The 27,671-nt window shown below is 40.4% G+C and overlaps 1 protein-coding gene across 11 annotated transcripts in view; it reads right to left on the reverse strand.

Moving 5' to 3' along the window:
- The window catches only part of TENM2 (teneurin transmembrane protein 2), a 334,262-nt gene that overhangs the window by 44,893 nt on the left and 261,698 nt on the right, over window positions 1-27,671 (reverse strand). For all 11 annotated transcript variants that reach the window (XM_030957242.1, XM_030957244.1, XM_030957243.1 and 8 more), the window contains one exon: window positions 9,606-9,752. In XM_030957242.1, coding sequence (XP_030813102.1) covers window positions 9,606-9,752 — 147 coding nt within the window. The remainder of the gene's footprint in view (window positions 1-9,605; window positions 9,753-27,671) is intronic.

A 27,671-nucleotide genomic window follows, 5' to 3' on the forward strand; every position in this document is an offset into this window, starting at 1 on the left:
AGGTTGCAGGATCTTTCTGTTTTGCTACATCTAATTTTCTCCCCACGTTATATAATCATTCTGAGGACATCATTAGCTTCAGGGTATAACTCAAGGCAGTTTTCCTATTAAGCTCTGAGAATTCCTCAGCTTCTCCCCCAGTCTGTGAGACCTCTACAACTCTGAACTGAGCTTTGCCCACTGTTAAGTCCACCCTGTTCTCAGATGACCACCAGGCAAGGAAAACCTATCAACACACTAGAAATAACACAGGCAAACCACAGGATATAAATTACTCCCTCTGACAAATTTACATTTACCTATTCAAGCTGCATCACATTTTGGCCATAGCTGTTATTTGAGGTGAGCAGAAGTTCTGCCTGTAATGACCTCATCATGCAGCTGATTATGGGATGCTGTTGCCAAACACTTGTGATGACACCCTGAACTTGGAATGGGCATATCAATCCCTCAGGCTCCTGTCAGTCATGTGAATCACATCTTTATGCTCACGAGCCCCCTTGGATATTGTCTGACATTGCAATCTTCAGTAAATTACCCTGCCACTGCCAATCTCACCGTTATCTCACAAACAATCAAGCAGGCAATCAAACTGCTCTGAATTGCCAGTTCAGGACCTGGGAGGCTGCAAACATCTCCATTCAACAGCAGGGAAAAGCCTGCCTGGGATTCCTTCCATGTAAGAAGGTTTTGCTGCAGTTCTGTGAAGTCAGACTCAGATGCTCTCAGATGCATCTTAAAACAATATTTAGAAACGATAGGCATAGAGCATAACACAATTTACTTTTTCTAACATTATTACTTATATGGCTCTATTCCCCTGTAGTAATTTATCCTCAGATAGCAAGATTCAGGATTTAGGATATTTTCACCTCATGTGAACTAGCTGATCCAGCTTGTTGCAACAGCAGCAGTGAGCTCTGGGTCTGTTCAGCACACACAGCCAGGCCCTGGGCACTGCTGCTTGGTATCAAAGGTTTACACACCCCTGTGCTGCTCACATCCACAGCTGCTGCTCTTATTGACTTTGCTGCCCTGAAATCTCTGCCTCCATGCATGAAAGAGTAGTGGTTACTGTCAGAATATATCTGCTTTTAGCCCATGTTTGCCTAATTTGCTATCTGGACTATTATCACAGAATGGCTGAGATTGGCAAGGACATCTGGAGGTGATCAGCTCTGGCCCCTGCTCAAGCAAGGCTACCAGAAGCTGGTTGCCAAGGTTGCCCACACAGCTTTTGAAATGTCTTCAAGGATGGAAACCCCACAGCCTCAGTGGGCACCCAGCCATATTGTACTGTTATATATGAAGTAAATTGTTACAGAATCATTTATTTGCATTAGATGCAGCTGATTAAAACCAGAGTTAGAAAAAAAGTACCTTCTGCAAAAGAAAATTCTGCTATTAACATAAATTTTAATTAGAATTCATACTGTGGATTTTAATATATATTTCTGAGCTTGTCACCCTCCAAATTTCCTCAGGTATGCTGAATTATTTATATGGTTAATTCAATGACAAACCCTCACCACTTGCCTCACCAAAATACTGCTGCTTTTCGTGGCACACACAGCTGAGTTTCAAGTGGGCAGTGACCTCTCTGATACTCTGCATGCTAAAGGGAGAAGGCTGGAGAGGGAGCTGAGATGGTGCTGAACCTCCTCTAACAATTTGAGACCAACACAAGTCCTGACTTGGCCTTAACTGAGATGAAAGAAACAGGAAATTTTGATCTGATTTAAACTGGCAGCACAGGATTAGCTCTCCATTGCTGTTCGTGGTTTTTCTGAATTCTCAAATCTTTTCAGAAATAAAGCAAGTGACATGGTATCCCTCTTGAAGAGTTCACTTGGCTAATGGATCCACATATTTCTCAACTTTCTGTGAACTGTTCCACAAGCTTTTTGGCAGACTTCACTACACAGCACAGAGAAAACTTCAAAGAAATACTTGAAAGTAGATTAACCTACTCATGCATGTCATATTTATGACTGCCTTATTATTGTATTCCTCTTGACCATCATTAGAAGGACTAAAAAAGCTCTCAGACGCAACAGTGATATTTTTTATCACATTACTGTTCTAATGTGTTTAGAACCTCTCAGCACCAGTGTTCCAGCATCACTGAATGTATTTCTCACCATGTCCAGGTTACTGGATTGCAGAAGTAGAAAGGTGCTACACATTTCTGCAGAAAGCTGATGCTTGAGCTGTTGGGGTTTTTTAATTCCAATGAGTGAATTATCTACAGTTTCCACACTTCTTCCAATACCTGCAGGTTGTGCTTTGGGTTCAATTCACAATGCACATCAGAATGAGGGAACTTGGACCTGACATCCAGCTTGCTCAGCCAATGCTTTCTGTACCCAGCAAGGGACAATTCTGCTTCCAACCCAAAACTCCTGAGCCCATGCTCAGCAGAGGGCATCCTTACACTTCACTAGCTGCAGGAGCTGGGGACTTTCAGAGCCTAATTCCTGGAAATTTTTCTTTTTCCAATAAACATTTCAGACTGATGATTAAAATGGAGGTGGGGAGGGGGGGAACAGCAGCTACTACAAACCCTGAGGGCAAAAGGGTCTTTGATCACTCTAAGGGCAAATTAGTTAATTTATCATGAACCGATTTTAATTATGTGCAGTATTAATATACCCAAGGTGAAAGAATTAGAGATGCTCTATCAGATTATCAAAAGAGTAGGCCTTCTCTGCCAACACAGAAATATATTAATTGAGCTCTAAAACTGCATGCAAAACTGCTTCCACAGGCAGGCTATGCCACAACCCAGTATATCTTATTATCAGGAAGTTTATCTAATATTTAACCCAATTTTTCACACTTTTGTAGCTTGATCTAATTACTGTTATCTATATTGGCATGTGTCATTCAAAATAATTCCTCAGAAGTTCCTGGTGCTCACAAGAAAGGGAATGCTTCTATTTCTGCTCCAGACCTGTAAAGACTCCCTGTTAACTATCAGGACATTCATTACAACACTGGCTTTTGTATCTAACAGTGAGCACAACAGAGTATTTTTGTAACCCAAACTGCCTTTCAGGACAAGCTGGATTGCAAATCCCAAGTTGTGGTAAAGTAGAATGAACCTGGAGATTGGTTGGTGCCTTGAATACCCAAAACCCTCCCCAAAGAGTTTTTTAAAGGACCCTGGAGGATGAGAGTGGTGAAGCACCCACCCCACTTCCCTGGCCAATTGGGATCCCTGTGCTGCTGGAGTTCTGGCAGGCAGGAAAAGCCTCATTCCTGAAACCCACTGCAGGGGTAGCTCCAGCCTGGGGGTCCCTCAGAACCTCTGGAGAATTGATGCTCCAACTCCAAACCACTCCTTGCTCAGAGCCAGGCTGACCCAAAGGGCTGCAAGGTGAGAACAACCTTGAAAAACAATGTTTGCCCAGCTCCAGTGTACATGGACACATACAGGGATGCTGGTGCCTTTTCAAACCATGCAATTTGCAGGCTCTGAGCTCCTTGCCTTCTCCTCAGTTGTGAGAGTGATGTATTGCAGACCACATCCCAAGGGGGACAGGGACAAGCTGGCTAATGTGTGTGAAGGTGATCAGAGGCTGACATGGAGCTGTAACACAATCACATACAAGCACACTCATTAGCTCTTGTCAAAATTTGAGTGCCTACTTTTGATACAGATTTTATACCTGAGCCTACGTGACTCACTCTGGCCCCCATCCACTACAGATTTCAGCTCCTGATTGCATTTAATGTTCCCCAACTGACTATTGTACAGGCTCTGGGAAAGGTATTTTCTGTGCCAAGAGTATTCTGGGTATTTATATTGAGAACTTCATAAAATCTTTTGTCTGTGCTGAATTAGAGACCCCTGCTGAGGCAATGCTTGTTGAGGCAAGCTAAATTACATGATTTGCTTTTGTGCTGTGAAATACTTGTATTATCTTAAATGTCACGAGCCTGATGCAGTATCAAGTCACAGGATTTGTAATTTTCTAAAAGCAATTTTTTCTAAATGTTTATTGCAGGAAGACACCTCTCTTTTCTTTCTATTTTCCTTCTGTCTAATTTCAGAGATGAGTTTTCTAAGACAACTCAAATAAACAGCCTTTCAATCAGTCAAGTGCACTGTCCTGACAGTGAACTTCTCTAGAAATGCATTTTTCTTGTGAATTGAAGAGATTGCATACTGGAGCAGCTAGTTGGCTTTCTCTAATTCATTATCTTTAATGTATTGTGCCAAACAGAATTACCACCAACTGTACTTCCTGGTGGGGTTAAAGATATAGAGTAACAAACTGAAGGGCAAAATTTGCCTTCTGAGATGCACATCTCTCTTTGGAAAGCCAAGCGGAACAGAAATTAAAATGTATTTTCAAAAGAATGTGCCACTTTGCATAACAAATAAGAAATTCCTCATTTCTGTTTGGCTTAATATTCTATACTGCTAGGGGTTGCTTCCTTTCCTTCTCCTATCAATTTTAGTCCAGATAATTACATTGTGAGGAGAAATGTGATCTGGGAAGTGATAGAAGCAGTGATTGCATTTAAGCTTTTTTAAAAATTTATTTCTTTTTAACCTGCCTGCACCTGCCCTCTCCATCCTGATCAAATCTGAAACAAATTTAGCAAAACTTTGCTTATTTCCTGTTTGCCTTTCTCTGAGATTACATAATTTAACTCTCTTGCCAATAAAAACTATAAAAATGAGTAAATTTGAATAGATGCAAAAAGGGGAGAAGAGAGAAAGAAGGAGGAGAAAAGCCTAGAAAGAGCAGCCCCAGTGGGCAATATGGGCTCGTGCCAAGGCTGCCTCTGCAGAGGACAGGATTCTTAAATCTCTTTCCCAAATTATCCCAAGACACTCAGAACAAAGATTCCTAAACGTGATGGATATGAACTGCATCCAACATTTAGTGAAACTACACTTTAGGAAAGACATCTGAGTTTTGCTGTGTATCCCATTGTCTCATGCAGCTGGAAGTGCTGCAAAGTCTAAGGTGAAATTTAGTTAAACAGAAGTAATTTAAGGAGACTAAAAACATTTTTCTATTTAGGAACAAGCAAATTATTATAAAATAGTTATTGCAAAATGATGGGTATAAACAGCCACGGTAGTGATTTCCTTGTGCAATATGCCAAAAAAAATAGGAATGTAAAAAGTAGCATATCCTCTCCCATTCCTCAAAATACCATCAGTAATGCCTTAATTTCCTAAAATAAAGCCATGGTGAATTAAATAGGTTATACGTGTCTATTAGGGGGATTATATATTGTAATCACAATTACAGGTCTTAAAATAAAGCTATTTCTAATCCCTCCAAAAGATGCTTAATAATGATTAGATTACTGAGGGACTGATTAAGGGAAGATATTAGCTTTAGAAGCAGTCACAGTGAGCAAATTACGTAATCCAAACATGGTTTGGAAAACAGAAGCACTTTCCAATTTAGAGAAATGTTAAAAGTGAGTCCATGCCAGAATCCCCTTACTTTTCAGTTAGGCTTTGTCCTTACAGAGAAATGAAAAAAAAAAACCAAACAACCAAACAAACCCAACCCAAAGAACCCCAACAAAAAAAAAAACAAAAACAAACAAAAAAAACCCAAAAAAGATAAATAAGAGACTTTCAAGTTTTTTCAGCAAAGTAGCCTGTGCACCATGGTAACCCTAAACATGTTCTTTATGAATCACAGAACCACGGGCTGGTTTGGGTTGGAAGGGACCTTAAAGCTCATCCAGTGCCAGCCCTGCCAGGGGCAGGGACACCTTCCACTGTCCCAGGTTGCTCCAAGCTCCTCCAAACCGGCCTTGGACACTTCCAGACCTAGTTAAGCCCATAGCTTTATCTGACATGTGATGGTGATGGCAAAAGCAGGTGAATTTCCCAGTGTTACCACAGATCATTCACCCTGCACAGCCCTAAGAGGAGAAAGCAGCTTTGGAGACTCTCTCCTCCTGTTGCTCTGGAATCACATTTTATTCATGCCAGTAATCCACACTGACATCTCATTTTAAATGAAGATTTGTAAGTCTAAAAGAGAAGGGGACTCATCTGCCTCTTCTAGGAATAAACCAACGAAAGGACATTAATCTAAAATGGAAAGAAAATATTACGTATAATCTTTCATTTTTCTCTTTTTGAACTATGGTATGGAGTTTGCATTGTGGCAGATAATAAGACAAAGCAGGACAAATGGGAAACCCTCTGGAGTCAGTGGCAATGTTCTCCTTGACATCCATAAAATGAAGACTTGGCCCAAGGCATTTGAATCTGATTGTGAGATACAATTGCAATAAGAATGGCTGAACAGGGAAAAAGCTCCAAAATATGTTAAATCTGCTGCCACAGAAGATAGGAAATGATAGTTCCTTTTCAGGGACATGCTGGAGGAATTGTATTTTAACAATATGCAGGGATGGACAGAAAGGAAGGAGGCTCAACTGTCCAGAAAAGACCTCATTTAGGAAAAAGGAAAAAAAAAAAGTATTTTTAGCTATCCTACTGCCTTCCAAAAGAACAGCTTGTGTGTTCTGTACTACCCCAGAACTACTTGCTTATGTTAACAGAGCAATGTTGGTAATGGAGCAGCAAATTAGTTCAACACTTTGCTGCAAATAAACTCAGCTGAGTTTCAAGTGAAAAGAGTGACTGGGAGAAGAGGCAATTTCTTTAACTTCCAATAAACTTGCATTTTATGTGAAACTTGGTGTTCTGGTAACTAGCTGGATCCTTACTATTGATTCCCATAGTACACTTTTCAGCTTTGTCTAATGAGAAAACTTAATTTTATCTGTTCCTTTATATAGAAAGTCACAATTACATAAAGGTGCAGCTTGAAGCACAGAACACACACAGCCCTTCCAGCCTCTCCACTCCTGCAAACTCTCCTATGAACACAGCTCAGAGCACAGACTCCTGGCCAGGTGTGCAGAACCAGACATGTACAGAGCAGTGCATCTCAGGCAAAGGCAGGGCTGCATTCTGAGATATTAATCCTTAAGGGATTAATATTATATTTGTTTTTGAGTTTTGTTGTAGTTCTTGTGAATTTGACAAACTGATGGTCAGGAAAATGCCTCTGTCCTCACAGCTCACACAGGACAGAACTCCAGGACATCTCAGAGGAATGTGAACCCCAAAATATGAAGGAGCAAACTGCAGCAGCACAAACCACCAAGGCATGGGAGAGGCCGAGAGCTCTGCAGCGGCACAGCCTGAGGGGAGCAGCGTGCAGGAAACATAGCAGAGCTCAAAGTGCCTCTGGTTCTTCAGGAATGCCTGGAAAGCTTGAGGAGAAACAGCAGCTGAACAGGTGTTGTGCTCCCTTATACAAACATTCTATGGGAATTACGAAGGATGAGACTATAAGAGCAGGAATGATCACTGAATTAAATTGCTAAGACTAATTTCCACCTAAACCCCATGTGAAAACATGGGGGTCCAAAGGGACTTCTCAGGTTGTCTGGATCTTGGATCAAGGTTAAATTTTCAAACCATTTACACTCACACACCCAGTGACCAGTAACCTCTCTGGAATCTGGAAAAAATTACTTAAAATGCAAACACTGAGAACATCTGGAGAGCTCTCCCCTAAGCCTTTCCAGCTTTCAGCTGCACCAACTAATTTTCTTTCAGGTGCTTTACTATGGTAAACCAAAATCCATGCAACTCACATGATAATGGAATATAAAATTCTGCATTAATTATTAATTCTTAATATGATGTATCTGTTGTATGGCAATTCTGTCTGTATTCTTTGCCTATGATGAGCTCCTGTTTACCCTCCTTGAATAAGTTCTACAATACTATAGTTTTGCATCAGGAGGAGCAGCTGAATAGTGTCACTGGTCATTTTTTTCCCTGCTTGCCTGTCTGTTTTACAAGTGCAAAATAATGTCCTGGGTAGATAAATAAACCTCTTATTCCAATTTTTCTACTAACATTTCCAACCTTTTTCTTTTCTTTGAGGAAATTCTAATAATACATCTGTTTTCAAATTTCCCTTTATAATCTTCAAAGCATGTAAAAACTGCAAACCTAAGCATTTCACCTTTTAGTTTCTTACACTGAATATTAACACAAGTTTAGTGGGTTTTGTTGTATACTTAAAAGCCAATTAATGCACTCTGGCAGTTAGATTCTGCTTTCTATAATTCAGTAACAGCTATAAAATAAGTTCTAGTTCTCTGAAACTGAAATAGCTTTTGAACTTCTAAAATACTTTTGTAAGCACTGAGCATGTGAAACCAAGGAACTAACAAATTATTTACAAATTAAAACAAGTTGATGATGTTCAGCTGTGGTTAATATCATGTAATCAAAACCAAATACACCTGTTCCTCAGTTTGGGACTTAAAGCACTCAGCCTAATGACAATTTTACCCTTGATACAGACCAATGTTACTGTGCAGTTTTAGGAAATACATTTATAAAATATTTATTAATCAGCAAACAGCGGATGTTTTCTTTAGATTAATTATTGGCCAAAGGAAAGGGAAGGAGTCTCAAGGAAAATAGCTGTGTCTGATGCTTGGTTTATAGCAGAGAGCAGAAGAACATGAAAAAGAATCTATGTGACTTTCTAAAGACATTATATTGAAAGGAATAAGAAAGTTCCTGTAAATGAAGGACAAAATTAACCAATCTTTTTGAGGAAGCACAACATCTCAGAACTGCTTTCAGGCTACCATGGAAGGCTCAACGAAACCCCAAAAAACATCTTTGAAGGGAAACACAGGACACATCCTATATTTAATAGCAATGTGCCTGACACAGGGCGGGGAGAGCAGAGCAGGGATGTCAGCCCCTTACCCTCTGTGCCAACTGAGCACACCTCACCCAGCCCTGCAGAGCCTGGCACGGGGACTGCGCAGTGGGACAGCAAGAGACAGCCTGGCAGGGGCTGTGGGACAGCCAGGCAGGGGCTGTGCACAGCAGGGACAGCCTGGCAGGGGCCATGGGACAGCAAGGGACAGCCTGGCAGGGGCTGTGCACAGCAAGGGACAGCCTGGCAGGGGCTGTGCACAGCAAGGGACAGCCTGGCAGGGGCCATGGGACAGCAAGGGACAGCCTGGCAGGGGCTGTGCACAGCAGGGACAGCCTGGCAGGGGCCATGGGACAGCAAGGGACAGCCTGGCAGGGGCTGTGCACAGCAAGGGACAGCCTGGCAGGGGCCATGGGACAGCAAGGGACAGCCTGGTAGGGGCTGTGCACAGCCTGGCAGGGGCTGTGTACCCCAAGGGACAGCCCGGCAGGGGCCATGGGACAGCAAGGGACAGCCTGGTAGGGCCGTGGGACACCAAGGGACAGTCTGGCAGGGCTGTGCACAGCAAGCAGGGGACAAGGCCAGCACGGTGGCTCTGTGGCTGCTCCGAGGGGCACAGGGCGCTCCGTGCCCGTGCCTCAGCAGCAGCAGCAGCTCCGCTCGGGCCGTGCTCCCACCCGGGCTGGGCTGGCACCGAGCCGGGCTCCCTGCGTGTCCCGCCCGGTCGCAGCTCCACAGCTGTCTGTCCTTTGCTGGAGAGCAGTGTGACACTGCAGGACATGGCAGGACACGGCAGGACAGCGCCTGCCGGGATGTGCGGCCTCTGCCCGCCGGCACTGACGAGGCCCCGCTCACCTCCCTCGTTGTCCTTGCTGTCGGCGCAGGCGGTTTCCATGGCCACGCTGCAGCCCGGGCCCCTCCAGCCGCTCTGGCAGACGCACTGCCAGCTGTTCTGGCCCAGCGTGCACCTCCCGTTGCCATTGCACAGGTCCGGACAGCCATCTGCGAGGACAAACGGACAAGGTGAGCCCCGGGCACCCCCACCCCGCTGCGCTCAGGCCGTGCTACTGTGCAGACAAAAAGGCTCGGTCCTGCCACCGGCGGGAACGCTCAGTGAAGGAAGGGGACACCCTGCAGAAACAGGGATCTAGCTCAGGAGCCCTACTGCTGTAACACATGTTTTAAGAACCCTCTAAAGGTCCAGACCTTGAGCTGATAGAAATGACAGCCTGCTGACAGATCTATCTCTTATTTTTCCCACTGTATGTGTGTACACATCTTCTTCAACAAGCTCATGAGCGGTCAGAGGACTTTTTGTACTCAGTGTTGCATTATTCTCCAGAACGTGTCTAAACACAACATTTAAATAAATACTTTTATCTATTTAAATAAATTGATATTTTCCTTCATTGATGGTAATTTTAGAATACCTACTTATTTAACACTAAGTTTGCTTATTTTTTGGTGTCACATCTTACACTTTCTGAAAAACATATTAGAAGAGATACCCTCTCAAAGATGAGTGTTTTGAATTGACTACGAATATGACATGACTTATTGTATAGCAAGAGCTAAATTAGGAACAAAAATATTAATTAGCTAAGCTACTTACATGTCCTAACAAATGTCCATAGGTGAGAGAATACCTCAACTCCTTTCTCCTGTAAGTAAATGAGTCTCAGGAGACATTACAGTATCTTACTGAATATTCATTATGAAAAAAGGTAAGAAAACCAAACTGCAGCCTTGGTATATACAACCAGATCCATCAACACCCAATCCACACAAGTACAGGTGTGGGTGGGGTGACAGAAGATTTGAGGGCTGCAGCCAACCTCTCAGAGCACCTCTGTGAGCAGGAGGAAGGCTGTGTTGCCTGACCATAGGTTTGTGCTTTTACAAACCTGTTCAGAAAGCCACAGCTCTGAGTTTGTCTACTCCTGCCCCTCCCAGCTGCCTTGGCTGTAGCCAGGTGAAGTCAGAGAGCAGCTTCTCTGACACCAGACTGATTCTCACAATGCTGCAGGAGCTTCCCATACAGCAAAGTGATACCCCTGGAACTCACAGCTGGTATCACAAGAGGTCAGAGACTATTCAGTTCATGTTACACAGAAAGCTGTTGGCAGACAGAAACAAGTCCTACAAGTTTCATTTCAACGTTTTTGTGTATTAAAAAGTCTCTTTCACTTAAATTTAGGGTTATTTTGCCACTATATATCTTAGCGTAAAAAAAAAATCAGTTACTTTTGCAGCACAGGTAATAGATTTTCAAGACATTTAGTTTATCTCTTCCATTTGTCAGGTTGTTTGAATGACCAAAATGATAATGTTTGAGGGGAGGCATCACGGTGTAGGACAAATTATTTGTTTTAAGTGAAAACCAAACAGTAATTGTGAATATACCCATGTGGTTGGTTTTCTACTGAGGCACTGACAAGAATTAAATCACTGAAGCAGTTTGCCTTGCAGCATCTGAGCAAAATGAAAACATGAACAGTGGGGAGCTAGCAAAATCCCTGAAAAGTTTTAAGTGCAGCTGGGGATTAATGGACATGACTTTGCGTTTAGAGAAGAGAGGGAAGGCAGCATCAGTGCCACAGACATGGTGTTGCTAGGAAACACGATGCTACCTCCACAGAGCTCATTTAACTGCAGCCTTCCAAAGACAGAGCTGGGGTTTGAGTAGCATAAATATCAGAAGGAAGGGAAGGAACAGCAGTACACTACAATAAGATCTAAGTGCTTGGACAATAATGTCTCCCTTAAAAGATCTATTTAGTTAATGATGAATTAGCTTTGAAACAGCTTTAAGTAATGGACAACTTATTAGGTGTTTTGCATGGTTATGTCTCTGTACATGCCTGTGTGCATCTATGGATTTCTGGTTTTGCCTTTCTTCAAGCAAGTATCCATATAGCATTCTAGTCTGTTAGACCAACCAGAGAACAGAGCTCCATTATGATGCAGTAATAACAGTTTTCTTCTAAAAAAGGCTCATATTTAGGAATTGCACTGCCTATCTCTGTTTAAATCTTCCTACCAATGCATGTGAGCAGCAATTATTACTGATGAACATCTGCACACGCAGGATTTCCACATATCTCACGGGCTTGGTGGCCACCAAGGGGTTTGGAGAGTGGACAGGGTGACAAAGTGCCTGTCTGAGGAGCCTTGAGAGCCCAGGCTCAGTGGCACAGCTGGACAGATGGCCTTTGCTGGCCAGGCTCCCTGCAGGCAGCACACCCAGCTCTCCCTGCTTTGGCAGAGCCTGCCTGCTTTCTGCAGCCACACTCTGCAGTGTGCTGCCTCCTGCCTGCCTGGGGAATTCTCCCAGAGTCACACAGGGAAGGGCTATCAGCATCTCATCTCAAGAAGCAATCCAGTGTGGGATGGAGCTCTCAGTCACCACTCAGCAAAGGGCCCTTGGTGCTAAGCAGACAGGTTGCTATTCCTGGTGTGCAGAGAAATTCTCCTCATCTTTTCCATTACAGTATGCTTAATGGAAAATGTCAAGAAGCAAGGTTAAAAAAGAAGAAAGTGCTTGTTTAAAGTGCTAGATTGACAACCTATTTATTCACAGAACAGGCAGAGTACAGGCAACAGCAGTTCGAGTGTCACACTTTTCTAGCTGCTGCTGAAGGTGAAACACTAATGCAGCCTCCCTCCTCTCCATCTCCAGCCTGCCTGTGGAATTGGAAGCTGAGAACTTTACTACAAATACATATGAATTCACAATTAAAACAGCAAGAAAGATTTCAGAAAGATTTTCCAGTGTTGCATCACGAATCTGTGACAAGCATATGAGAGATATCAGAAAGCAAAAACCATGATACTGTGCTTGGTTCAAAAATGGAGGGTGCTGGAGACATATTTACAAGAGAATACTCCCAGCTTTCATCTACAGTGAAATTATTCTGAGATTAAACTGTATGGTGATTAGTTCATTTCTGAACTCAACAAATTAATTTTCAGTATCTAGGCAGCACACCAAGAATTCTAATCCAATTTTGGATAAATTCTGCACAGACTTCCTTTTTACTCTGGTATTCCCAAACTTCATGTATACAAGTACACATGTCCAGTTTCCCACACGTATATAGATTTTCCATTGCATAAACTACTCTAAACTCTAAACCAAACATTTTAAGTAAACTAAAGCATTTAAGTAAAAGAAACCAAACTAAAGTCTGCCCAACAAATTCGTGGTTTCAGCCAGAATCATCAGAACTCTCACTTATGGTGGGGCAAATCTTTCTCCAAAAAAAGGAAGGGAAAGGGCAGCCAGAGACAGAGAAGTCAGAGAAACCTTTCTAAGTTTCCAAACTCTGATGGAAGAGGTAGCCTCTTAGTATAATGAAAAGGAAACAAAAAAGAATAGGAGCGATGAAGGGAAAAAGAAATCTAAGTGGTATCTCAGAGCCACTTAGAGAAAAGCATTATGCTTTTAGCCTCTGGTCAGCTTGTACATGGAAAAATGGAAGTAAATCAAGAGCTTGTGTCTTTTGAGTCCTTCTGATGCTGTGCCATCAGCCATTTATTCTCCAAACAGCATCTCCCAGCAGAGTGGGCTCCCAGCAGCTCTCCCCATTTAGTGCACATGGGCACAGCTACATCTGGAATGTGATATCTCGTGTTTATCTTTCCACATGACCTCATTTCACACACCCCGATCCAAAGCCTGCTGGCACTCACTGGAGCCTTTCCAGTGACTTCAGCTGGGGCTGGATCAGGTGCTCCTGTGGGTGAAGAAGCCCTGCAGTGAAGAGTATGGTCTACACACTGTGTTTCCTCACTCACAGGATGCACACGAGTTTCAAGGGGAACATTTAAATTACATTTCAATCCTCATCTTCTCATTAAAGCTGTTAACTACAGAACTGGAGCAAATAAAAGTAGTCTGGGATATGATGGTACCTAAAGAATTTAGAGAAATGACATAAAAGCAGTAATGACAATAGCCTGTTTAATTTGGATTTTAGAGGATAATCACTGTTTCCATATTTTCTGTTCATTCCTTCGGTGAGCTGCTGGTATGCCTACAGCTATCTAATAATAAATGAGGTACACAGAATGAGGTACCTAGCAACATTGAAAATAAAATCATGCTTTTTATTTGCTATTGTTATTTTTTAATCCTTCAATTCCAAAGCCTTCAGGGCTTAGTTAAAGCCAAAGAAAGGGCATACAAATAAAAATGACACAGTGTTATGGTAGGCACAGGCACAAGTCATTTTCTACAGAGTAATACGTCAACTGAAATCAACTCAAACCCCAAACACAGAATGAAACACATGTCAGTGAACCAGAGTGTTGGTTGAGTGGGAGGTGAGGCCCCTGTGAGTGAGTTTTGACAGTTCCAGAACAGGCTGGAGCCATGCAGAGGCACCAGCCCAGGCCTCTGAGGCAGGGCAGTGACACTGATTGACAAATTGCTGAGAATGAAGCCAGGCTCTCAGTGCAGCACAGAGCCCAGTGACACTGCCATGTAGCACAGCAGAGCTGCTGCTTCCACAGAGGGCTCAGACACAGCAGGAGCCTCTCCCTGGCACTCAGGTGTTTGTTACCAGCATGCTCTCGCTGGCTGCCTTGCTATTTATTTTTTTTTTTAGGGAAAACATTTTGTTTAAAACTACTCAACACCCTAAGTATTTCTTTAAGGTACCCATCAAACAAAGAAATAAAGAATAAATATCTACTTGCAGATGTGCTGTGGAGATGAATACATGCCTGAGTTAGAACTACAGACTGGCCCAGCTACAATTGTATTTATTGAACTGGCTGAAAAAAAAAAAACAAAACCAGTCAAAAAGTATCTTTAAAGAGCCCTGAGATCCTCCACTCCAAGACCTCCTGTGTAGATAAATAATTAGGAATTTTAAGAAAGATTTCTTAAATTGCCTGGGATATGTATTTCATAACAGAATTATCTATCCTGCAATTCCAGTCTTTTACACATAAGGGCAGGAACTCGGGGAACACCCAACTCTCCAAAGAAAACAGAGAAATAGGAGAAAAATGTGTGACTGTTAGAAGAGAAGTAAAGATCACACAAAAGGGAAAAAAGTCTCAAGTACAGTCACTTGCATCTTTCTGAAGGAGAAGAACAAAAGAAAGATACAGACACACACACACACAAACAAAATAGAGTGAAACTCATGTTGCAGTAAAGGACACAAAAATTTGAGATTGAAGAAACCCCAGGGGTGCAAGAAAGCTCTGTTAACAAGGGATTGCTGCCAGAACTTTCCATGTTACCCAAATTCATGTTCAGTGACTCAAGCAAAGGAGCTCCTGTGACTCAGGGGGAGACACCCTCGAGGTCTCCCTCTTGTGCACAGCCAACAGAGCTCTCTGCCACCAGATTTTGGTGTGACCCCTCCAAGCTGCCAGCAGCTGGGCAGGGGGACAGATTGTGCTACACTGTCCTGAGACTTGGGGAAACCAAACAGAACCAAATGTCCATGTCTGCTCAGAATGCTGAGTACACACAGAGCTTGAGCTGAGCCCAGAATTTGGGCTCGTTATACACAGACAGTTTCCAGAAGGAAGGGAGAGTGCCTTATGGGAAGGTCAGCACCAGACTGAGGAGCCTCTGCAATGCTGAAGTCCCAGTGCTCTGTGACAGCCACGCAGGGCTCTCTCTGCACCCCAAAATTGTTAATGTCAGCACAAAGACACCTCTCCTCCTGCACAGAGCCCAACACCATGGCTTTACCCGGATCAGGGGTGAGTTCAACTGAGCACCAGCATCAGCAAAGAAGTTATGTGAAATATAAGTTAAGAAACTGCTGCAGCCCAGCCACACAGCTCCTTCCAGAGGCCAAGCATGTTATTTGGTGAAATTTTGAGCAGGAGCTAAAATTTGACCCTACCAACACATTTGAGTTACACAGTGTATTCTTTTCAAACAAGACTCATATCCAACTCCTATTCATATACCCAATAAAAAGATATATAAAAGATGCACTAAAAATTTGTATTTAAGATAGCTGGGTCTTTCAAATTAATCTTACTGTAACAAAATCCATTTAGAATATAATTCCAGGTGAAATTGCATTCATAAAACTAGTACCAAAACCATAATCTTTTATTGTATTAATGTTTCTGATATCACATACAAGCACTGGCATCATCCTTTGTAATATGCAATATCCTTTCTGAGAAAGAAGCCTTCTCAAGCTGAATTTATCTCTAAAATAATGTCTATTTAAAGAGTTTTGTGGCAGCATAATGATAAAGTGACCTATCAGACAGGATGTATAAATTCAGTCAATTGAAGGGCAACATGCAAAACACTGACTTCATGTTTGAAAGAATAGCTAACCTAATTACAATGTAATCTAGACTTAATGTAATTTAGGATTTTTGTAGGAGGACATTCTCAGTTCAGTCATTAGCTTCAAACTACTTTTTTCACTTCACAAATCCTCCACATATTGCATAGAGGAGGAATGAATTCCTTTCCTCCTTAGATGAGAACCTCCACATAAGATAAAAAATAAAAATAATGTTAAAAATCATCTTAAGAAATGCTAATTGCATTTTTTGACCGTAACTCCTTTAGTGTACAAAAAAAACTTTACCAAATTGAGGAGTTTAAGTCAATCAAAATGCCCAGCAAGCCAAGTTAGCATTCAGTAACCCAACAGAACTGCTCCCCTTCTGTCAGTGCTACTTAATAGTAGTTTTCATCAGTATTTCAAATTCAATTTGAATTCAGTAATGTGAGGGAGTGGGACTTGTGCACACACAAGGATACACAAGCAGGGAGCTGCAGTGAGAAGAAGCAGATGTTATAAACTCCTTAAGCAGCTCAATCCACTGCAGAAGATGCACAGCACTGAGGGGTAACAGCCTGTAGGGGGATTGCAGGGAGTCTGCCCTAAAACCTATGAACCTTAGTCTGGTGCCTGACCTCAAAACCACCCCACTCTGAAGGAGAGCTTGGACCAGTTGACCTGCTGACATTCCTCCTAAACTGAATTATCTACCATCCCTTCTGTTTAAGAGCTTTACATTTCATAATTCTCAGGGCAGGGAATCCCAGTTTTCTCAGGCACTATTAAAATATAATTGCTTGCTATTCATTAGATATTAATGCCTGCATAGAATTTATAATTTAGCAATTAACTTTCAGGTATGCAAATGCTGATCCCGTGTAAGTGTGCAGGTTATCTCTAGCAGAAGAATAAATATGAGCCTTAACAGAGGCAGGCAGTTTCCTCTCTTACTGTGTGGCAGATTAGTACCTTCTGTCCCTCAAATTTGGTACAGAATTTTGGAATCCCTTCAGGATGAAAAACACTATTTAGACATGTGCATTATATTTTGCAGCTGATCTTCTTAAAGTATTAATCACATGGATTCCATTAAATGGCTGCACACTGCATGGGTTTGGATTTGAGAGTTCCAGCATTCCAATTGTCCAAAAGAAAAACCCAAAGAAAGTGCCAGAGAAGAAACCAGAAGTTTTTATGAAGTTTTGTGGAATAGTTTGGAATGAAAAATAGTAGCAATGCACTAAATGTTTTATGCCTTCTGGCTTGCAGCAGTCCTAAATCTTCATGACATTAAAATATGATTACAAGTGGCCAAAAATAATGGGTATTTGAATATTAAAATAAATATATCTCATGTGTCTGTTAAGGCTAGAATTTATGGAGTTTGAATATAAACAAATATAAAGTATGAAATAATGCTCATGACCTAGGAGCAGTATTCCACCACATGGGCAATGTATGCAAAACAAATTAAAATAGATAAGCAATGTATTCTGAGTTATGTGAGTGTTTGTGTATGCTGAGTTGTTTGGCAGATATAGGATCCAGGATGAATATTTCAGTACATAAAATATACTTTATAAACATCCCTTTAATTCTAAAGTGCAAGGCACCATTCTGTATCCCTTGTCAATATACATAAGCCTCACGAATATCATACCATTTTCCAATTTTTATATCTACCAACTGCACAAATAACTAATAAAAGCTACAGAAATAAAAATGTTGTGTTCACAAATGAACTGCTTTAAGTCCTGCATGCATAAAACAGTTATCTTTCTGCTCCTTTTTTTATCTGTTTACGTGGCAAAGGAAGAATCATCCTAATCCTTCAGATCTAGCCAGTTGCTTTGATATTGAAACACTAAATAAATCTGTGAAAGTGATTTTGATCTACAAGGGAGCTCATCTTCTCCATCTCACCCCCAAGAAAGCCAAGAGTATTTAATCTGCACTTGGAAGAAATTTGGAAGACAAACGAGCTCTTTAAGCTCGGCTTGCTTTACATTAAACATATTTACTACCAGGCAACTGATGGCTCTGCTCCTCCCCTCGCCTCACCAGAAGTGTCCTTAATTCTCTGGAACGAATACTTAAGTCTTTCTGCTGCTGGGCAGAACATTTATTTTCCATTTCTCTGTAGAAGCCATCAGAAGCACCAATGAGACTTTTAATTTGATTGCCTTGCATCTATATTTGACAGTTTTTAAGCCATCCTGGGGCAGGCAGGTTGTTACTTCTTCCACTGGGACTGTTTGCCAGGAGAATTTCGGAAGGGAAACACAAGGTAAGGGAGTGGGAGATGAAGCCCAGAAATCTGGAGACCACTCTGCCCCAGCTCCAATAGGGATTGTGTGACCAGGACAATCAGTATATTGAATTAATAAACTCCATTCACTGATTCACGTCAAGCAAAAAAGTGCAGAGCTATGTATTGTCAGGATATTTGCTTTAGTTTAAAAAATCCAACAAAACAAGGAAAAGCAGAAACAAAGATCAGTTAAAAAGGAATTTCCAATAACAAATAATAGTAGTGGTAGTAATAATAATAATGATAATAATGAAGAAAATCTATGGTCTATGCAAGGGACATCTAAAAGATAACTTTGTGTAATTACATTACATTTTGTACATTAATAATGTAAAGTTTTGTGTAATTAACTCTTTCTTTGCAATGCTGAGAACATATTAGTAGCTCATAGTATCTCTAAGCACAACTAACAGATATCAAAGAGATTTTTCTACCCAGGTTTTCACTTTTCTTAGAAAAGTTCCAGGGGAAAGGTACCAGAGTATGAGACTGCCCTGAAGGCCAGCATTATTGATCCTCAGTGTTCAAATAAAATCAGAATTTAGGTTTCCCCACTCTGTCTGTTTCCCATAATTTCAGTGGGGTATGGTGCCACTGTCCCTTGTGTATAGCTCAACTGCCACCACCTCTCAAGGAGCATGTTAGAACCATGTTAATTAGGCTTTCCTTTAGCTACTGCCCATTTGTTCAGAGCTGTGAACCTGAGCAGAGTGCAGCCCTTTGCCCTGCTCAGCACCAGGACAATCCTGCTGGGCTCAGGCTGCAGAGGATTTCCAGCAGGTTCCACTGGTGTGCCACCAGCAGCTGCCAAGGGGACACCAGAATGGTCCCCAAGGCTTGATGCAGTTTGACTCTGTGAGATCTCACAGATCACAATCCAGCAAAGAGAACCTGGGGACAGCTCTGGCTTTCAGGGTAAACACATATGTGGGAATATGCTTAATCAGGCACAGTGCATATCCAATTTGTGCTAATAACGGCTGTAAGCACTCAGGAAGTTTCTGCAAAAATCCTTTTTAACAGTGTCACTCACTGGAAAAGCTCTCCTGCAGTTTAGTGACACAGCCTGGCTCCTCAGGGTACAAATCTGCCAAAACTTGTATGCGGGTTCTCCAGCATGCTCACCTGCTTCTCACCATGAAGGAAACCACTTACCAACTGTAATCATTTCCTAGGCTGGGCTCAAGTTACCTAATTCAAGTAAGGGATCAGTAGCAGTAGCCCTGTGGAAGTTCATCTTTAATAAACCCATAATCTTTAGTCACAGGACAAAAATTCAGAAGCAATACTGATGAGAACTGACATTTTCCTTTTCACTTCACTGTCATTTATTCACTTTTGAGTGACATCCCTCCTCACATTTCATTACGTTTTTATCTCAAGCATTAAAATACAGCAAATAAATAATTAAGATCTGGGGACATATTCTGCAAATAACTTTATTAAATCTCCCTTTTAGTATCAATGGGAATGCTCACTTCAGAAATCAGAAACATTATATACAACTTGCTAGGAATTTTTAAAACTGCAGTGTTTAATATCAGATTTTCTGACAAAAATCCTTAATAAGTAGGGGAAACTAACTATAAAAGTTGAGTAAATAGATGCAGTCTTCAATGGAAGGCACACATTTTAAATCCTCCCAGTTCTGCTGAATAAATATTTCCCTTTACAAAGCATCTCATACTTTAAAATTTTAATGCAGTCAAAGCTTTTAAATCCATTAATGAGGATCTTAGGAATTTCATGGTAACTAGAAACACAAATACTGGTCAAAGATGACAAATTTAGTGAGCAGATTCTTTGTGTATGGAAGATTGAAAGATTAAAAGGAATGGGGATATAATTAGATTGTAATAAGCATTGTTTTAATTGTTTTAAAAAAAAAAAACCTTTAATGTGGAATGGAAATAATAACAAATTTAGGAGACATTTCAGTGTATCCAAAAAGTCTGCTGAGTGATATTTCATTGCTAATTAACACTTTTGATTAAGTATATGAAGTACTGTTTATAATTAAGGGTGGGTCTGAGTGATTTTAATTTACATTTTTTCTCAGCATACAAGCAATCAAAATTGTTATGGAATATATAACAAAATATTCCAATGAAAAATCAGCCAGTGTCCATTCAGCCTTCACAAATAGGGTGACCTTGACTTTGATGCCCTGTTCTCTAAATATGGCAGGCTTTCACCATTCTAAATCAATATTTCTGACTTATTTTGAAAAAAAAAAAGTTTCAAACATTCATAGGACACGCTGAAGATATATATGGATTGGTTTCATGATAAAGAATCAATTAATAATGATCCAAGGGAGACAGGAACAAAAAAGCAGTTTCACCCCTATTCCAAAGCCAATAAAAAGATGAATTGTATCTAAAAATCTGTGTCACTCTACTCCCCCCACCCTGGTTCAGCTGTTAGCAACGCCACATAGGAGCAATGCTAACCTTCATTTCAGAATCCTTGCAAACTCTATGCAGTGATTTTCTGTCTTAAGCCTCTTTTCAATTGCTTCTGAAACAAGAAAAGGCACATTGCTACTGTTTTTCCTGCACTGCTATAAAACTACTCTTAAAAAATGTAAGGATTAATCAGAATCTGCAAACATTTGAACAAATTAATTCACTTTTCAACAACAAATATTCATGGCTTTCTACTTACAGTAATGCCTTTATGGTCCAAATGCAAGGGATTCTGCAATTTGAAAATAAAATATGGAAGGGGAAGAGAAACACCCTTTTTTTATAGAACTACTTCATTCTGAGCACACTATCTTCCATTGTAGGACTGGATGCTATAATGCTAATTCCTCTTAGTTTGAGAGATAAGTGGTCTGCAACCCAGCAGACACACATTTTGCCTTGCTTTATGGAATGGAAAGCAGTCAGAACAGCTTACAGTTAAACTGTGCTGAAAGGTGGATGGCAGCATGCTACCTCAGGGACTCAGTTCTACTCTCTGGAATTCCCAGTGGTTTAAACAAAAAGTCAGTTCTCTCATCTGTACTAATGTGTCTCTATTTTTAGGAGAATCAGCATCTTCTGGGACATTTAGGGGTTTGTGTTTGTACATGCTGAAGTTACAAAAATAGCTTCAGTGCTATCCTTGAGGAGCTCCTTCCACAAGAAACTCAGCAATGCCTTATGATTCCTAACAATTGGAAAATCACAGTATTTGAAGCAGCACCACTTTCAAAATCAATAAACCATCATGATCCAGGCAAAAAATGCTATTCCTAAACATATTTTTGTTGTTGTTAATTTGTGCTTTTGGATAATTGTCCTCTTAGTATTGCTTCTCACCTAAAATCACAGCCTAGCAACCTAGTAATATTCTCCACTAAAAACTGATTTAGTTTTTAATTAAAAATAATGGTTTTAATCACAATTGCATCCTTATATTTACTTCTTAGACACCAAAGTTATTATCCCTACTAATTCTCTTCAGAACAGGGACTGCACCTTGATGCATTGTGGTTCTTTGGCTCAGTTGTTCAATGCTATGAAAAACTATTTGAACAAAAACTAAAACATATATGGTCTAGATGAATTGTGAATCTTAGTTATTTTTCAAACTCTTGAACAACTTTAGTCTTCCAACAGCTACCTAAAAAAATACTCATCTGAAATTTTTTAATTAGAGAAGAAATTAATCTTCATATGGGTTCATGTAAAAATATACTGAAATGTTAGAAGTGTTTATACTTTTCAAATATATGAACAATTAACTATTAGCTCATGTAGTTCAATCTACCCTAATCAAGCCAGAACACTTAAAAAGAAATCTCTAAGCCTTTTCTCGCAGCTATTTTGATGGTATCTTGTTTTACAGCACTTTAAAAGCAGGATACAGTCTATTGATGCTGAGTCTGATCAAACTGCTTTGCACTGGACTGTTAAAAACTACAAATAGAAACTAAAGATACAGTGGGGTCAAGAAAAAAGCAATAAACTTAGATATTTTTTTTGGTCAAAATGATGGCTCCCTAGCTCCAGAATGCAGGACACCTTTGAAGAGGCACTGTGGAACTGAGGATGGCAAGCGAGGGGGACAGGACTTGGGGGCTGCTTTGCAAGCCATGTTTGGGAGAACCCAGAGACTGTTTGACACTTGAACAGCTGGGACTCACAGCCCAGCTCCCAAAAACCAGAGAGCCACCACAAGAAAATCCACCCCAGATGCCAGACACCACTCATGGGCCACACAGCTGGCTGATCACAGTAAGGCAGGAGTAAAAATATCTTTTAAGTGTAGTAGAGTGAGAGGGAGAAAAGCTTTATGTGGATAAGCAGACAGCCATGTCTCCCCTGCCTAAATTTTCATTAAGGATAATGTTTTGATCCATGTCACAGCAAATCCTTCATGAAAGCAAACTTGCTACTTTTCCATGAAAACTGCTTAACTGTTTAAGAGAGGTATTTTTTTTTTTGAGTGAAATATTTAAGTGTGCAGTGCTCAGGGTCAGCTCTCAGAGTTGAAAATCCTCAGGGAACAGCTGGGCCATGAATCCTTTCTGCTCTAATCCCGTTGGTGAATGAAGAGGGGATGATGACAAACACAGCAACCTCAATATATCATGTCCTGCTTTTCCTCTGGCTTTCAGCAGCCTGGCTCTGAACTGCTGATTAATGAGACACCAGCACTGCTTTGTCTCCATCTATCCCAGCATGGATGTGTTTTGAAGACAACTGACAGCCTGAGATGGACAGTAATATGTCAATCAACACTACATCACTGAAAACTCAACAGTAGAATGTGCTGGAAATTGTAGGAATCTACTCAGTTGGACACAATTTCTTGGCAGCTATAAATCAGGTAATAGCAACCTCGGGATTATTCCAATTATTTCCACTTTCAACATGAAGAGATGAAAATGGACTAACACATCAGACCCAAATGCCTTTAAGAATACTCAAGTTTGTATTCAGCTCTCACATTTCAGTAACCCAAATTATGTTTGCAATTTCTTTGGGCAAATGAGATATATTATATTATATGACGATTTCTGTTGGACAGCAAACTTTGCTTCTTTTTATATGTATAGAAAGGCTATATGTAAAATGAAATAGGCTGAGGCTACACACAGGAATAATCTCCAGAAGCATCGTTATCCTACTGAGCATTTCATAAGCAGGTCAGAACAGGGCTGGAAAGAAAGAAGGAACAAGAGAAAAGAGCTGGATAACATAAATTTTGTAAAAACTTTCTTCAATAAGAATGGCTCATGATACCTCGTAACTTGTGCTCTGAACAAGTCCCCATATTCATTCCTTAAGATCTGTTAAAAAACTGTCTAAGTAAGGGCTTTTAGTGAAAGAAGGATGTATCAATATTCAGCATCAGTGTGTATTCATCCTCAGTGAGTAGTTACTGCACAAGAGAGAGCTGACAGCTTAAAGAGAAGCCTTTCAATAGTTTCATTTTTCCCCGAAGCCCTAAATAGATCACACAGCAAAATCCTGAACTGACACCTCAGAGGTTCTACAGAGACCATTTTTTCCTTTTTATTTCTGACATTAATATTTTTAATACAACATTAAACTAAGAAAATATTGAGCAGAGAATTTCAAAAGCATCAAATATCTTAGGAAGACAAGTCTCTAACTTATAATGCATCCTACTATTAATTTGATACTAAATTGGCAAGAAGCTGGAAAAAAAACCCCAAAACAACAAAACCCTTTGCAAAGCTTTGCATCTGAAATATTATTCCACCGAGTTTGCAGCAGTCAGGCAAAACACATTTGACTTTATTTGCATCTTCAAGCATGAAAGGTTATGTGAAACTGATACTGAAGATGCAGGAATGATACCTTAAGAATGCATAAGCAAGAATAAAAGTGATCAAGAAAAAGGTAGCTTTAACAGAAATATGAACTGCAGGTCTCAAAAGCATGGGCAGCTATTGTTCTCTTTTGTATTTCTTTCTTAGTAAGTATAAATATTATATATATGTATATACATGGCTGTTTCTCAGGGTCCCACTCTACCTTGCTGTCTCTATACAATCCATGCCACTGACCTCTCACAAGCATTCCTGTGGCTTTGTTGTTTTGTTTCCAGCAACATTGTGTAATTCACTCCCTTGCTGGAGCTCTGCTTGACACCACAGGGTACAAAATAATACAGAAAATATTATCTGCAGGAGAAGAGAAGATTGTCTGGCTCCTGGAATACTGCTAGGAACAGCATAATCGGCTCTGCCCTTTCAAAAGTTAGATCAGCTCCCTGATTGATTGCCCTCCCTCACTCTTTGTGGTCTTTTAAGAGTTCAAGAATTGGCCAGAAAATCAATATAACTCATGAAAAAACCCTCCAAAAGGAAAAAAAAAAAAAAGAAATGTGGTTTTAGTTTGGGAAACTATTCACCAGGATCTTCTGGGTGCACCTTTGAAGTACCAGACAAAATGCAGGAAGTTTAGCTGAAAACATACTCATTAAATTTTTTGGGCTAGAAAGGAAAGAAATAAGGTCATGTTCTGCAAATATCCTGTAAAAAGAGAAAGAAAAAAGCTACTCAAGTGTTCTGACACTGAGCTGTGACATGTTTCAATCATTTACAGGAAGCCCTCAGCAAAGAATGCAAACAGGAAAGTTCTTCCTCATGAATAAGCTTGCCTTTCAGCCAAAAAAGATCCCCAGCTGCCCCCTGTAAATGAAAAGGAATTCTTTTTCTAAACTCCTTGAAAATCAAACCACTCTCACTATACATAAATCTCTACACAGAATGCTTCTTTCTAAGTGTTCATAATCAGCTACCTTGCTTGGCTATGATAAAATTAAGTGGGTGCATATTGTAGTTCTGGATTCCTTAGTGCTACAGATATTATTTTGAAAGTTTATTCATCCCTGATCCACAAAAGTAGCTGGTATATTTCAGTTTTCAGCATAGGAATTTGCAAAGTTACAAACCAGAACCAGAAATCCCAAGCAAGAGCCATCTACATAATATTGAATATGGGGACACTACAGCCAAGAGATTTCACTCAGAAATAAAAGATGACAAAGGCAACCAACAAAGCACCTCAATAGCAAATGTAGCTGGGAAAGATAGGAAGCATCAGATTCCCAGGAAGAAATTTATTTACCAGATATTTATTTACCAGGAGCTCATACCTTTGCTGAAGCACAGAGATGCTGCACTAGATGAACACATATTTACCCAAGTGACGAGTACATTTCCTTGGCTTTGGTTATAAAATGGAACATGACATAACATATGCTCCCAAAATTCCACCCTATAAGGAAGATTTCTACCTTTTGAGTCTCTCTGTGTTTGAATGATGGAAGTGAAAATGTGAATGATGTGTAGTGAGTGACAGAAATAATTGAGAATCTCTCAGGTTGCCTCATGAGGTATCTGCTGCTCCTCTGCTTTGCTGAGGAGGCACAGGGGGAGCAACTCTTAAACTCCAAAGAATGCATCAGGAGAAATCTGCTTCCAGGTGTAAAACAATGGGATAACTTGTGATGAACAGGTGATGAACTGGAAACTGCACATTCAGGAACAGCCAACATCTCCAGCATTTTTGGTCATGTCATCATATATATATTACCAACATATTTCAACATCTGCAGTAATGAAAAGTGGTCATGACCTAAATATTCTATGCATTTTTCAAATAAAAAAAAAAAAACGTGTTCCTCCCTCCTCAGAGGGTGCAATCTAAATTCCTGTCATCGTTGTTAGAGGGTTTTTTATGCCTTGATAGGTTATAAACTGTTACAGATTAATTTTAAGTTAGAAATCCATTGGAGAAGTCTAATATATCTAGCTCCTTCTAAATTGCTCTTTGTCAGATACGATGGCTTTCCACTGCCTCCTCCCACACACTTTCCATCTCTCCTGAAAATTGCCTCATCTTTGAATCATTACCCTTGTAATTACAACAAGAGAAATCAGCAGTAGAAGAAAAAAAATCTTTGACACAAAGAGCATTATCAGGGGACAGAAATATCTTGCTATATCCAAAGATAACACAATGCCACATTATTAATGTTTCCATTGATTATTGAGTCCATGATGAGGTAAAGAACTAAATCTTTACACTTTACTTGTGGTATTCCATCCAGCTGATAGACAATATAAACATGTCAAAGCTGGAAAGGTCATCCCAAAGCACTCAGGAGGGAAAAGTTTTTAGTAAACAATTTTTTATTAGAACCAGAGGTGGAATATGGAACACATAGTGCTCACCTTTAACGGGAGAGTATTTAAAGTATTTCCCTACTGGGTGTGAGTTTGTGTGGATGTTTCAGAGTGGCTCAATATCCACATTGACAACCCATTGTTCTGCAAATACAGAACACATAGATCAGTCTCCCTGACTGGATAAATTATCAATTCTACTCCGAACAGTGGCATTGGATTCTTAAAGGGAATGACAGTACAGCTCTTAAGGTAAGCCATTAAAAATAAACTCCTTAGAAGGAATGCTTCCCCCTAAGCTCATTTAAAAGAAGACTAGAAGAATGCTCACAGAGTTCAATGATTTCTGGTGAGGCTGCTGCCCCAGGGCAGGATGAACTACCTCTCTTATTCCTGACAAGTGTTTGTCTAAATGGTTCCTAAAAACTCCATTGATGAGGAATTCACAATTTGCTTGGACAACCTCCTTCAGTTTTTCATTTATTGGTAACATGTTTTTTCCTAACACAAATATCTTGTACTATAACTTAAACTTCTTAATCATCCTAGACACAAAGTCCTTTCTTTTTTTCTGAACATTTTTATGCATACGAAAATATTAGGTCCTTTTCCAGCATATAGGTGACAGAATCATAGATTTTTTCAATTCTTTCTCCTTTATTCAAGGCCTTGAAAACATAGAAGATAAGAGCTAATACAGATACAGAGCTACTACAGATCTCCAAACCCCTTCTTTACTAAGGAACTTGTTCTCCAACTTTGACAGTTTTAAGGCCAAGGACCCAGTGGGGAAAAGTTGCTGATCCCCAGTCTGGAGTTAGATTTCAGAAAGCACTACCAAGGCCAGAACAGTGTCAGGTTTGTGGTGGACTCGATGATCTTAAGGGTTTTTCTAAGCTAAATGAACCCAAGCAGAGCCTGAAGAGATGGACTCATCACCTGCTTACGTTTTGTCAGGCAGGTGGGTGGAGGCTCAGCTTCAATGTCTGTACCAGGGGTATAGCTCATTTGCATAAAAATAATTAAAAAAACGAACATAAAATATAAGAACTCTCTGGATCAAAATCTGCAGCAGAGTATCCATATTACCAAATAGCCTTGAGTACAATCTTTTCCCACTTTCTGTCTGAAAAGGAGTGCTTAACCTACCTCTAATGGAGGACACGAGCAGACAA

Source organism: Camarhynchus parvulus, chromosome 13, assembly GCF_901933205.1.
Source record: "Camarhynchus parvulus chromosome 13, STF_HiC, whole genome shotgun sequence".
NCBI lineage: Eukaryota > Metazoa > Chordata > Aves > Passeriformes > Thraupidae > Camarhynchus > Camarhynchus parvulus.